General features: G+C 35.5%; 1 protein-coding gene across 6 annotated transcripts in view; it reads right to left on the bottom strand.

Annotated features, from left to right (window-relative positions):
- Positions 1-15,499, bottom strand: part of TFDP2 (transcription factor Dp-2) — a 174,309-nt gene that overhangs the window by 105,728 nt on the left and 53,082 nt on the right. For 3 of the 6 annotated variants that reach the window (XM_036849899.1, XM_036849897.1, XM_036849896.1), the window contains exon 3: positions 12,062-12,128. The exons of 1 other annotated variant lie outside the window; for it this stretch is intronic. In XM_036849899.1, the coding sequence (XP_036705794.1) occupies positions 12,062-12,128 (67 nt within the window). Of the gene's footprint in view, positions 1-4,336; positions 4,473-12,061; positions 12,129-15,499 lie in introns of all 6 variants that reach the window. 2 more of the 6 variants (XM_036849903.1, XM_036849900.1) reach the window with 1 other exon arrangement.

The raw sequence follows: 15,499 nt of genomic DNA on the forward strand, positions 1-15,499 counted from the left end.
AGAAGCAAGACTGCAGATATCCTTTCCTCCAAAAAGAATAATATCCATTTATCATACTTTCATAAGAAATAGTGACTAGTTATTTCAAGACATTAAAAGCAATTTATATTAACTATCAGAATAGAGAATAAAAATTTATATTAAAAAATGGGAAAAAAAGCCATTTTATTTGGTCTCAGGTACAACATACTGTGTTATCAAAGTTATTTATAAATCTACAACATGCAATCAAAACACAGAACAAAGTTATGTAATTCTACCTAACCACAATATACATTGCAAAAGCAGTTAACAGGAAGATAAAAGATGTAGTAAGCACAGTCTATTTAAAAACATTTTAATTTTTCCTTTATTTTTTGTTTTAAATCAGGAACTTAACTTTTATTTCTAAAAGATAATTCTTATTTAATTTTAGTATTTAATTATGTAGTATGGTAAACTAAACATGATTACTGAAATAAAACTTACCTTGTAGATAAACACAAGAGAAAAAAAGATCAGAAAAATACAAGAGAGAAAAAGATCAGATGGCACAGGTCCTACAGGAAAAGCAAGCTACTGGACTGAACAGGTTGATAAAACTACTTGTAGAATGGGTTAGTCTATTATCAGATCATTAAGATATTTTTAAATATCCTGAAACCAAATTCAGATTCAAAAGGCAAAGCCAGAACCATTCACTGTGTTTATTAAAATACAATCTCTCAGTAAGCCTCACACAGCAAGAGAGGCCAAACTTACCCTAACATGACCTCAGATTTAGAAGCCTGCCAAAGAATTTTCATAGAAATAGCAACCAAATGTTGCTTATACCTACTGTTCAAAGTAATATAAAATAATACAAAGCTTACTAGATATTTGAGGACTTAAATCTGTGAAGTAAAATTAAAAAAAAAAAGGGGGGCAAACGTTAGCAGCCTTTTTAATGAAACATATATAACTCCAAAATATACAAGCTACTCTATTTTTAAGATTTTGAGTACTGAAATAATCTCTAACACCAGTTCCTTACCCTTTCACCTTTCCAGCTCCTTTTAAACTTTTTCTCATCAAGAAAGGTAAGTTCTCACATTCCCTTCTTAGCAAACATGCATTCATATGGTCCCTATAAGGAGTCATTCCAGCAACACTTTTGGGAAAACTCTGAATTCCTTCTCTTTCTACTGCCTTACCCACAAAATGCTTTCTTTTATTCCTGTTTCCAGGCTGTGAAGATCTTTTCAAAAAATGTTACAAAACCTGAGCAATTGGCTCCACTATAAACGTTATGTACTCTGTCTAACCTCAACTGGTTCCCTGCTGTTACACAGGGATTCCAGAATCATCTCTAGATTATAAGGGGTTAAAAATAGTACAAAACAGGATCTGATCAACAATCCTCTCCAAATGGAGAATTCATAAGCTCCTCTCAAAATTAAGTGGTGTTAGGCTTCCCTGGTGGCGCAGTGGTTAAGAATCCGCCTGCCAGTGCAGGTGACACAGGTTCAAGCCCTGGTCCGGGAGGATCCCACATACCACAGAGCAACTAAGCCCGTGTGCCACAACTACTGAGCCTGCGCGCCACAACTACTGAGCTCACGTGCCACAACTACTGAAGCTTGCACGCCTAGAGCCCATGCTCTGCAACAAGAGAAGCCACCACAATAAGAAGCCCGCGCACCGCAACAAAGAGTAGCCCCCGCTCGCCGCAACTAGATAAAGCCCACGTGCAGCAACAGAGACCCAACACAGCCAAAAATTAATTAATTAATTAATTTTTTAAAAAATTAAGTGCTGTTTATGCAAGGAATCCAAAGTTTTTGTGACATGTAAAAATCAATCAATGTAGTTCACCATATTCATGGGCTATAATTACTCCCACCATATATAATCACTGCAATAGGTGCAGAAAAAGAACATTTACCAAAATCCACCATTCATTATCAAAACACTCAGAAAACTTAGAAGGGAAACTTACTCAACCAGATGCAGGGTGGCGCTATGAAAACTCTACCAGCTAATATCATACCTAATAATAAAAGACTTAATACTTTCCTCCTAAGATCAGGAACAAGGCAAGGATTTCTGTTCTCTCCATTTCTACTCAACCTTGAACTGGAAGTCCTAATCAGTGACATTAGGAAAGAAAAGGAAATACAAATTGTAAAGGAAAAGTTAAACTTTTTATTTACAGATGACATGAGAGTATATAAGGAAAATCCTAAAAAAATCTACAAAAGAATTACTAGAAATAAGTTTCACAAGGGAGCAGGCTACAAAAACCAACTGTGTGTCTACATACTAGCAAAGAACAACTGGATATTGAAATTAAAAATACCATTTACAGGGACTTTCCTGGCAGTCCAGTGGTTAAGACTCCACACTTCCACTGCAGGGGGCACATGCCTGCTCCCTGGTCAGGGAACTAAGACCCCACATCCCACATGCCACGCAGCGTGGCCAAAAAAAGAAAAGAAGAAAAAAAGACACCACCAATAACAAAAATATCATTTACAAAAAAAAAAATCCTGGAACTAATACATGATTATAGCAAGGTTGCAGGATACGAGGTTAATAAATAAAAGTCAACTGCTTTCTTATATACCAGCAATGAATAACTGGAGTTTGAAACTACGAACACAAGTCCATTTACATTAGCACCAAAAAATGAAATACTTAAGGATATATCCAATAAATATGTATAAGATCTATATGTGGAAAACTACCAAATTGTGATGCAAGAAATCAGAGATCTAATTAATGGAGAGAGAAGTCCACGTTTATGCATAGAAGAATTAATATTGTTAAGATGTCAGTTATTCCCACTGATGTACAGAGTCGATGCAATCTCAATCAAAATCCCAGCAAGTTATTTTGTGGATATCAACAAACTGATTCTAAAGTTTATACGGAGAGGCAAAAGACCCAGAACAGCCAACACAATATTGAAGAAGAAAAGTTGGAGGACTGATACCACCCAACCTCAAGACTCACAGTCATCAAGACAGTGTGGTATCAGCAAAAAAATAAGAAAATAGATCAGTGGAATAAAATAGAGAGCCCAGAAATAGACCTACACAAATACCTTCAACTAGACTTTGACAAAGGAGCAAAGGCAATTCAATGGAGAAGGGACAGTCTTTTCAACAAATGAGGATGGAACAACCAGACATCCACATGCAGGAAAAAAAAAAAGAATTTAGACACATACTTTACACCTGTCACAAAATTAACTCAAAATGGATCACAGACCTAAATGTAAACTGTAAAACTCCTAGAAGAAAAATAAGAGAAAAATCTAACTGACCTTCAGTGTGGTAATGACTTTATAGATACAACACCAAAAAGTGTGATCCATGAAAAAAAAAAAAAAAAAATGAGGCTTTAATGTTGGACCTCATTAAGATTAAAACTTCTCTGTGAAAGATACTGTTTCTCTAACTACCAGATAAGGAACATCAAGTCTTTGTGTATCCTTACAAGAAACATGATACGTGTGTTTGTATGTCACTGCTTTTTAAACAAATGGTTATTCGGCACATTGTTCTGCAATTTTCTTTTGTTAACTTAATAATGTGTCTTTGTAGATCATTCCATATTTGTATATAGCTTTCTCACTCCCAATTTTACACCTGCATAGTACTCCATGATATGTATTGAACATAATTTATTTAGCCAGATCTTACTGATGGATTTACACTGTTGCCAATATTTTGCTATTACATACAATACCGCAAAGATTAAATGTTATTTCCCAAATTTATAAACATATCAGTAGAATACATTCCTAAAATTGGGACTGCTTGGTCAAAGGAAATGTGAATGTTAAATTAATAAATACTGTGAAATTGCTTCCCATAAAGGTTATGCTCCCACCAGCAGTATAAGAGAGCACATTATCCTACACCCTTGACAAGTGTTTTATCAAACTTCTTAATACTCGCCAGCCTTATAGAGTGAAAAATGGTACTCAAGTGTAATTTTAAATTACGTATGGTTTGTGAATGAGGTAGAGTGCCTTTTTATCTGTGTTAAGAACCATTAATGTTTTTCTGTGAACTGTTTATTCATAAGTTTTGCCCATTTCCTAAAAATTGGATTGTTGGGTAGATTGTTCCTTTCATCACAATACAATATTTCTCTTTGTCCCTTTAATAGACTGAGGCTGTTAGTATATTTATTTAGTATCAATATTGTTTTGCTCATGGTACATCTTTGGCCATTTTTTTGTTTTTAATCTTCCTTAGATTCAAGATTTGTGAATATATTTTTAGTTCGAAAACAACTTTCTCGGTGTTCCAACTGTATCCTCTTGAGAGCTTCCATTCTTCTTTCTTCCTGTCATGCTTTCTCTTACCTTTTCCATTAGTTCTGCCCCCATAGGAGGAATCTGATTATCCAGGGATATTCCCTCTTTTGAGTTGCTGCATTCCTTTTAGTAGGTTGTCATTTCCACAGCTGTAGGCTACTGCAATCTCTTGGACAGTGCGGAACTGGCAGTGAGTAAAAGATACACATATTTTCAATCTGATGTGCAAGCAATGAAGGAGCTGGCAAGGTGGCACTGCTAGCTCTGCTGAGAACATAAAGGAGCAAGAGGAGGATACACGGCAGGGCTCATCTACCTGCAGGGACACAAGCAATTTAGCCCACAGCAGCTGCCCGAGAAACGCATACAGCTTACAGGCAAATACGGCCTCTTTCACATGCCAGAACCACCCAAAGATATATAGCCCAAGAAACAGCATGTACCTCTCAGATAATGAAGGAATCCCTGATCTTCAACAAAGGTTCCGCTGGGCTTTCAACACTATAATGAAGCCCTGAGTTACAGTATCTTTTTCTTTCATTTTAAAAAATAATACAGGGCTTCCCTGGTGGTGCAGTGGTTAAGAATCTGTTTGCCAATGCAGGGGACATGGGTTCAATCCCTGGTCCGGGAAGATCCCCCATGCCGCGGAGCAACTAAGCCCATGCGCCACAACTACTGAGCCTGCGCTCTAGAGCCCGTGAGCCACAACTACTGAGCCCACGAGCCACAACTACTGAACCCGAGAGCCACAACTACTGAATCCAAGAGCCACAACTACTGAAGCCCACACACCTAGAGCCCATGCTCTGCAATAAGAGAAGCCACCACGATGAGAAGCCCACACACCACCATGAAGAGTAGCCCCCGCTCGCCGCAACTAGAGAAAGCCCGCGCACAGCAACGAAGACCCAACACAGCCATAAATAAATAAATAAATAAATTTATAATAAAGTAAAATAAAATAAAAAATAATACACAATTACATGATTTATGACAAGGATATATGAATACTCAACTACTTTCGAATCCTCTGCAACTCGCCTGGCTATGGCAGAATATAATCATCTTCAGGCTTGTTCTTATTTTAATTAATTATGTAACTTTTAGACCTCCAACTCTTAGATAGATGCCCTAAGACAAAAAGCTCAGAAACCTTCCTCACTGAATACCTTAACACTTTGTTTCAAAAAGCATTCAAAGTAAGTTCCTTCTTTATACGTTTCTCAAAGGTTAGATAAATAAATATTTGCATTAAAAGTCTGGAAATGCTATGGCAAAACAAGCTGTTGCAGTTCAATGTTTACTTAGTATGCAAAAGGGAAGGGAGGGGAGGGATAAATTAGGAGTTCGGGATTAGTAGATACAAACTACTATATATAAAATAGATAAACAACAAGGTCCTACTGTATAGCACAGGGAACTATATTCAATACCTTGTAATAACCTATAATGGAAAATAATATGAAAAAGAATATATTTATATGTATAACTAAATCACTTTAATGTACACCAGAAACTAACACAATGTTGTAAATTAACTATATTTCAATAAAAAATAAACTTTTAAAAATTTACTGAGTACATATAACTGCGCTAGATGTCAAGCTAGACTCTAAAGACAAAAATATGAAAAAAGACCCTGGGCTGCCCTGGTGGTGCAATGGTTAAGAATCCGTCTGCCAGTGCAGGGGACACAGGGTCGAACCCTGGTCCAAGAAGATCTCACATGCCGCGGAGCAACTAAGCCCGCGAGCCACAACTACTGAGCCCACGTGCTGCAACTACTGAAGCATGCGCACCTAGAGCCCATGCTCAGCAACAAGAGCCCATGCTCACCACAACGAAGAGAAGCCCCCACTCGCCACAACTAGAGAAAGCCCGCACACAGCAACGAAGCCCCAACACAGCCAAAAATAAAATAAATAAAACATAAATAAATTTATATACATAATAAAAAGACCCTGCCCTTAAAGAGCTCAGTCTAGTAAAAAAAGAAAGGACAATCTTATAAAGAAACACAATATAATGTGATAAGGACAATAATAAAGTATGTACAGGGTCCAAAGGTTAACACAAAGGAGGCTCAGTAACAAGGAGGTACAGAAGAATTCGTGCTCAGCTAGATTTTAAAGCATAAACAGGAATTTGCCCAGTGGCCAAGGGAATTATAGGTAGAAGGAAAGACACACATTCTTTCAACAAAGTTCCAGTTTGGGACAGCTACTATGGAATAGTTACTTTGAAATATCTATTCTAGAGAAACAGTGATGAATAAGATAAAAAGTCTCTGACTTCATAGAGTCAGGTGGGGATCAATAAGTAAATCAGTAAATTAAAGTCCAGTGTGATAAATACTGCAATTGGGATAATCAGAGACTATTAGAGGCTTATGGGCCAATTGCGTATAAGACCTAAACTTAGATGCTAGGAATGAACAGAAATTAGCCAGGTGAAATGTATTTCTATCAGGAGTGAAGTGAGGATGCTGTCAGAGAGGTATGGCATTATAGGTACAGAGAAGAGAATACAAAAAGACAGAGAGAGAGAGAGAAAAGGGAGGGGAGGGGAGGGGAGGGGAGGGAGAAGAGGGACAGACAGACAGAGAGAATGTAGTTCAGTGTGGCAGAAGCATAAATGTCTGAGATAAGGCTAAAGATGAAAGCAAGAACCATATCATGAAGGATCTTTTAAACTGGAGTTTGGACTTTATCTTGAGGGCAATAAGGAACAAAAAATGTTTTTTTAACTTGGGAAGACTTGTTCAGATTTGTGTTTGAGAAAAAGTATGTAGCTATAGTACAGTGAATGAAACAGAAAGAAATAAAATCTCAAAGCAAGAAAAAAAATAGCTACAGTAATCCAGGAAATAGTTTATAGTAGTCTGAACTAAGATAATAGCAATGGAATAGAGAAAGTGGGTGGGGAGAACTGAGGTATTTAGCTGGAATCAACAAGTCTTGTAAGTGCTGGAATCAACAAGTCTTGTAAGTGATTTGACTGGGAGTAGAGAGGTCAAAAAGGAGTCAAAGATGATGCTTCAGTTTCTGGTTTGGGCAAAGGGTGAAAGGTACTACTGTACTATCCAGTAAGATAAAGAAAAGGGAAAAGTAGGTTTTGAGAGGGTGAAATAATCACTTTAATTATGGACAGATTGAGTCTGAGATGCATATAAGTTATTCAAATGAAGGTGTCCCATAAGCAGTTAAATATACACAAACTCAAGACAAAGGTTTGGGCCGGAGGTACAGATTTGAGAATCAACCATATGCAAAGTAAAAGCAGTGAGAATAGACGAAATTGCCTAGGGAAAATGTACAAGGTGAGGGAAAAAAACCTAAGACAAAAACCCCATGGAACACTAACATTTAGAAGACAAACAAAAGAAGAGCTAGGAGAGTAGACTAAAGGGAACGGCCAAAAAGGAAGATGAAAATATTAACAAGAGGAAAAGGAGTAAGCACTTAATGAATGCTTACTATGTGCTAGGTGTTGTACTAAGTGATTTACGCACACTACCTCATTTAATCCTTACATACCCTATGAGCAATTTACCATTATTATCTGCATCGTTACAGATGTGGACATTTTGGCTTAGAGAGATCACTTTGCTCAGATTTACACATTTGGTGGAGTATAAGAAGTGCAACCAAGATTACACCCTCATCCTCCAGAGCCCTTGTTCTTAACCGCTACACTGTACTGCTTCCTGTAAGACTTAAAAAGTGTGGTATCACAGACACAAAGAAAAACAGTGATTCAAAAAGAAAGACACCACCCCAGTAACGACGAGCTCGCTTAGCAGCAAGACCTTGATTTCTAACAACATTCTCTATAAAAAGGAATCAGGACTCTTTCAGAAAATGGCTGATCTGAGGAATGGGCAGGAAATATGTCAAAGGGACACAGAAAAGCAACTGAACGCTCCCAATGGCCATAGTCCTAACAATCTGAGCAAAAAAACTGTAGTATTGGACTATGACCCGGACTACATACTAAATATCCATGAGTCCATACTGGTATAAAGAAAGAATTAACTAACTAACTAAATAAATAAATGGAGGAGAAGAGACAAATCTAGGGTGGAAGAATTCCAAACAAATCATGTAGATACTCACAACTCAAAGAAGTGGAGCAAACTCTCCACTCCTCAAGTGTGGGCTCCACATAATGACTTCCTTCCAAAGACAATGGTATGGAAAGGGGGAAGGGGTAGAGAGTACCTTTACAGTAGAGAAACATGACAAACACTACATCAGCCAAGTGACCAAGTTTCACACCAATAATGATAAGTCATGTTGATACCCTTAGTATGTTGTGATGAAAATGGCCCTTTATCTCTGTGGTCTTTCTCTCAAAAACCTATAACCCCAATCTAAGTATGAGAAAAACAATTAGAAAAATCCCAATTCAGGGACATTCTACAAAATACCTAACCAGTACACCTCAAAACTGTCAAGTTATCAAAAACATGGAAAGTCAGACTTCCAGTATCTCAGGATACTGTCACAGCCAAAAGAGGCGAAGGATGCATGATCATGAAATGTAATGTGGTATCCTGAATGCTCTCCTGCAACAGAAAAAGGACATTAGCTACAAACTAAGGAAGTCTGAATAAAGTATGAACTTCTATTCATTATAATGTATCAATATTGGCTCATTAATTATAAAATCTGTACTAGAATAATGTAGGATGTTAACAGTAGGGAAACTGAGTGAGGGGTTTATGAGACCTCTCTGTACTATTTCTGTGATTTCTCTGTAAACCTAAAACTGCTCTAAAATTAAAAGGTTATTTTTTTGGGGGTGGGGGGGCACATTAACTGTGCCAAAAGCTGATAAACCCAAAACAAAAAAAGACAAAATCAAGGGCAGTTTCAATGGATTAATGGAGTCAAAAGCCAGATTACATTGGGCAGAGAAATGAATGAAAGCTGAGAATGGGACTCTAAGTGTATAGCTTCTTCCAAGAAGTCTGATAATGATGGGGAGAACAAATGAGAGCTGGAAGTAGAGATTAAGTTGAAGAAAATGTTTTTTGTTTAAATCAAGGTGTAATTCACATACCCAAAAATTCACTGATTTCCAGTATATACACAAGGTTGTATAGCTACAACCACTATTTCCAGAACATTTTCATGACTTCAAAAAAAAATGGCAAAATTAAAGAAGGCTTAGACAAGTTGAATATGTTCACAAATAAGAAGACATAGCATTGTTAAGATGTCAATAAAACCAAAGTGATTTAGAGATTCAATGCAATCTCTATCAAAAATCTAACAGCCTTTTCCACAGAAATGGAAAATGTAATCTTCAAATTCATGCGGAATTGCAAGAGATCCTAAATAGCCAAACAATCTCGAAGAAGAATAAAGTAGGAGGACTCACACTTTTTGACTTTGAAACATACTACAAAACTACAGTAATTAAAACATTATGGTATTGACATATGGACAGACATATAGACCAATGGAATAGAATAAAAAGTCCAGAAATAAATCCTCACATATATGGCCAAATGATTTTTGACAAGGGTACTAAGACCATTCAATGGTCAAAGGACAGTCTTTTCGACAAATGGTACTGGGAAAACTGGATATCCTTATGTCAGTTTGACCCTGACTTTGTATCATATACAAAAATTAACTCAAAATGGATCAAAGACCTAAACCTAAGAGCTAAAACTTTAAAATTCTCAGAAGAAAACATTGGGGAAAATTTTCGTGACACTGGATTTGGCAACCATTGAATGGAAATGACACCAAAAGCACAGGCAATAGCAGAAAAAAATAGATTAACTGGACTTCATCAAAACAAAGAAGTTTTGCACATCAAAGGATACTATCAAGAAAGCAAAAAGACAACCTGATGAATGGGAGAAAATTTTTGCAAATCATTTCTCTCATAAGGAATTAATATCCAGAACATATAAAAAACTTCTAGAACTCAACAACAAAAAACAAATAATCCAATTCAAAAATGGGCAAAAGACTTGAACAGACATTTCTTCAAAGAAGATATGTGAATAGCAAATAAGCACAAGAAAATACGCTCAATATTACTAGTCATTAGGGAAATGCAAATCAAAACCACAATAAGACATCACTTCACACCTATAACGATGGCTATAATAAAAATAAGTTAAGTGTTGGCAAGAATGTGAAGAAACTGGAACCCTTGTGCACTGCTGATGGGAATGTAAAATGGTACAGCTGCTGTAAAAATCGAAACGGCAATTCCTCAAAAAATTAAAGATAATTCTATTATTTGACCCATATGACATGTGACCCAGCAATTCCGCTTCTAGGAATATATCCGAAAGAACTAACAGCAGGGTCTCAGAAAGATCTCTGTACTCCCAGTTCACAGCAGCGTCACTCACAATAGCTAAAATATGGAAGCAACCCACGTGTCCACTGATGGATGAATGGATAAGCAAAATGTGGTACATACTTAAAATGGAATGGTATTCAGCCTTAAAAAGGAAGGGAATTCGGCCATATGCTACAACATGGGTGAACCTTGAGGACACTGAGCAAAATAAGCCAGTCACAAAAAGACAAATACTGTATAATTCTACTTATATGAGGTACGTAGAGAGTAGGGAAAATCATAGATACAGAAAGTAGAATGGTTCTTGCCAGGGGTTTAAAGGAGGAGGAGAAAATAGGGAATTGTTGAATGGGTGTATAATTTTAGTTTTGCAAGATGAAGAGTTACGGATATGAATGGTGGTGATGGTTGCACAATGTGAATGTACTTAAATGCCACCAAACTGTACACTTAAAAATGGTTGAAGTGGTAAATTTTATGTTATGTGTGTTTTACCACAATAAAAAAAATTGGGGAAAAAATGACAAGCATCAAGGCTTCAAGTGTCTCTTTCATTGCTTCAGAATACATTTAAATTCTTAGAATACTTCTACAGACCATTTCTACTCTTAAGCTAGCAATTTCTATACTGAAATACAGATTTCTCTAGCCTTCTCTCCACCTTAGACATACATAGCCCACCTTAGACATAAAGCCTTTGAGGAAGCTGATGTCTCTCTCACAGCTATCTGTATTGTAATAGTAGACACTTTTGTTTTTACCTTTGTATATGTGTAATGGAAAAATTTAAACATATACCAAGGAAGAGAGAAAAGAATAATGAAACCCCATATAACTATCACCCAGCTTAAACAATTAACCAACTCACAGACAATTCTGTTTTATCTGTAATTCCACTCACTTTACTCTTCTTCCCTCACTGGATTATTCTGAAGCCAATCCCAAACACCATATCATTTCAACCATAAAGATTTCAGATGTTATTTCTACATACTAAAAGATACTGTTGAATGATACATAGTGAAAGATACTGACAAGTGTCCTGCACAAATTCTTGTATGGATGGGTCAGATTTCTGATATAAGCATTCCCCCAGTAAACCATCTATTACACAAAGGAATTACATATATATTCATTCATTCTACTGTATTCCTTACAAGTTAAACCACCAGCAAATAGGGTCTCTCAAAACACACACACACACACACACACACACACACACACACACACACACACACTCTCCCTCTCTCTCTCTCCCCACCTCTCCACCTCTCAGAGGTAATTGACTTTTTATATGATAAAAGTTCTTTGGAATATGATAACACAGTAATATTATATAATTATTATACATAAAGTAATTCTTCATTTAACTGCTTATTTTATAAAACAAATGCAATAAAACTAGCTCAATGCAGAAAATTTTTATTCAACTGTCCTTACCTTTTGTTGGACTGAGATTCTGATCTATAAATCCTCTTAATTCTGCATTTGTAGAAGTCAAACCAACCTGAATAAAATAGTTTAAAAAATTATACATAGGATCTTAAATAATATGTGATCACTTAATAAGCTATTATTAATAACCTTCCACCAGAGGTCCATATCAAATATTATACATTGTCACATAAAGATGAGTTAATGATATCAACTATAGGAGCTGGATTAAAACATTGTCATTTTGCTTGAAATGGGAAAAATAATGTACTGTCCAGATCAAGATGAAAATTAATGAAATAATGTTACTTATGAGCAGATGTGAGATCTACAGATTTTACTGACGGTTTTTTTTGAAAGCAAGTAATCTGGCAACGGTGAAGTTGCCAAAAGATATACCAAAATTCCACCCTCATTGTTGTCCTTAATTTTTACTGTTCACAATCACTGCATATAATGCTTTTAAACATTATGACAAATAAAGACCATTAATACCACAACGCAGACGTGAGGTCCACTGGCCTTGGGTTCATTCTCCAGTTCATCAAGCCCACTATGTGTATGGCCGTGGTCAAGTCACACAAGCTCTCTATATCCGGTCTCCTCGTCCATAAATTAGAGGCTGCTAAAGGTGCTTACCAATTCAGGTTGTTAGAAAGATTAAGAAAAAGAATTCACGTAAAGCACAGGGCTTGGCACAAAGTGCTCAATCCATTTTAATGTTCATTACTGTTTGTAAGATACTTGAGGGACTACCTAAAGCAAGTGTGTTTATAAATTCTCCTTTAGACAATTTATTTCTTTTAATATGATGTCTACTGGACTACTTGGAATCATAAGCTGAATATGGTAGTATCATCAAGCGGAGTTTTAAAATTTCATTATAGATAGAGCCAGCAGAAAAAAACCCCCTATTTTTAAAAACTTGTCACAAAGCAAGTATCCAATAAATGGTTCTACTATTACTACTGTATTATTGTTTTAATCCTTGTAGATTTGTAACCTTGAAACATCCATGCTAATTTGGTACCCCAAACATCCTCTCAAAGTATTAACACACTGAAAGGATTTTAAGGCACACAAAGCTCTGTAAGTTTATATCTCTGTACTTGCTTTATGTTTTTAAACTATCCACTGCTTTAACTCTGTATATTCTTCAAAACCACTCATTTGATACTTTATAATTTCATAATATAAGAGCTAATGATTTCATTATTTGGGAATTCAGATGTTCTACTAATAGCTATTTCTTTTTTTCAAAAGATGCTACCAGAAATATTTCTACATATTGTTCACATCATAGATAAGTAATTTTGATGCAAACCTATGTCTGGCATCTAATATTAAATTTTTATGGAAGCGGCTGAAGACAGAGGCATCTAAAACATAGCCTCTTAACTCTATGTAGATAATGGTGCAGATCCTTCATCCTGTCTAGCTTCTCGTAAGTATTCTATTAGAAGTAAAGTAAACCTTTTGCAACACAATTTCCAACAAAATACCACTGCATGGATTTCCAGAGTTGCTCACAAATACTAACGTTAAGCGTTCAATTTGTAAATGCCAAGAGTTTACTGTGGCATCACTAACATGCCTCTCCTTTTTAAGCTCTTCTACTACAAAAAAAGAGAAAGGCGAAATTTTTGTTGGTGCTCTACTGTAAACAGAAAGCAAAGAAGGCAAAGACAGCCTTTAATATATTCCATGCTTAATACAATGTGATTATTTAATACATGTATTACAATAACTTCAAAAGTATCAGTTTATACCTTTTTCTTATTATACAAAGATAACGGCAAAAACCTCAACCAAAACCACATACTCACAGTCGAGAGTTCAGTTACTGGAACTGTTACATTTAAACACCTGCTCTTACTGTTCAACTTTTGCTACTTCTAAGTGAAGTAGCAAACGGATTTGGAAACGTTTTAAGCAGCTGTACACCTGCACCTTAGTGAACAACAGGTTATACCCCAAAAAGATAAAAGTCAATTGTAAATCAATAGTGTGTGTAATTTTGGTCTCATGGATGGAGGGGAGGTGTTTGTATTCAGAGCTTAAATAAATACTACTAAAATTTATTTAATTAAAACTTCAAAAATGTATTAATTTCTGCTTTCATAAACACTGTATAAAGATTCAAAGAAAAAGTAGATTTGCAAGTAGAAAAATTTGGGTAGGAAAGGCATTTAAAAATATTAGCTATTCTTTCTTTATTCTGTCCATTTAAAAAGGATCTTTCTATATAATGTTTCTCAGATCAAGAGAAAAAAGTAAACTAATTTTACGTAAAATTTTCCATCTAATAAGATCCTGAGAAAAGTTTTCTATCAGGATATTCAAACACTGTGCTGCATACTGTAAGCAGTCACTAAATGTCTATTGAATAAAATATATCCAAAGCCCAAATGTTGAGTCAAACGATATTCCCCAATAACAGCATTATAATTTCACTGATCTTTAACATTTCAGATTGACATAACTGAAAGATTCAAAGCGAGATGGTCTGTGGTCAAAGTTCAGCTCTACCATTCATTCACAAGCAAGGTGTTCTTGGAACAGTCACTGCAAAATGAGGATGACGATACACATGTGTACAACAAACTCAGACAGCTCTTCAGACCAAATTAAATAATTATGTGAACATGTTTGTTAATGGCAAAGCAATATTCAAGTTTGGGTCGTTAATTCAAAGGGCAATGGCTTTACTACTTCAACACTGACCTAGACAATTCATAAGGAGACACAAATGACCAATAAACATAGAGAATACCAATTTGACCTAACTAGCAATTAGAGAAATGTAGTAAATTACATACCATTTTTTTGCTGATTAGATTGACAAAGATTAGAAAGAAAATAAAGGGAAATGGCACTCTCATACACCACTGGTGAGTTTGTAAATTGGTGCAATCTTTCTGAAATGCAATTTAGCAATATGAATCAAAAGTCCATAAAGTACATACTCTTTGGGCCAGTAATTTCATAAGACTTTTGTTTCACGGAAATAATCCAATGAGTAAACAGAAATAAACAAAAAGTTAAAAAAAGAGAAAAAAATGGAAATAATGGCCAGTATTAGGAAACTAGTGTAATGTCCATAGAATAGATCACATAAAAGAGCCATTTAAAATGATGTTACAGAGTTATCAAGACAAGAAAAGGTTTTCATCATAGAGACTAAGCTAAATAGTAGGTTACAAAACAGTCCGGCCTCATTTTTATTAAAAAAAATATAATACACACAGATTTTGGTATATATATATATATGTGTGTGTATGTGTATATATATATATATATATATACACATACACACACATATATATATATATACCAAAATCTATGTGTATTATATTTTTTTAATATATATATTTTTATATATGTATTTGTGTATATACCAGATGTGTTCTTAGGCAGAATTTTGCTGATAATCTCTAGGCTAGT

This window comes from Balaenoptera musculus, chromosome 4 (genome assembly GCF_009873245.2).
Source record: "Balaenoptera musculus isolate JJ_BM4_2016_0621 chromosome 4, mBalMus1.pri.v3, whole genome shotgun sequence".
Taxonomy (NCBI): Eukaryota; Metazoa; Chordata; class Mammalia; order Artiodactyla; family Balaenopteridae; genus Balaenoptera; species Balaenoptera musculus.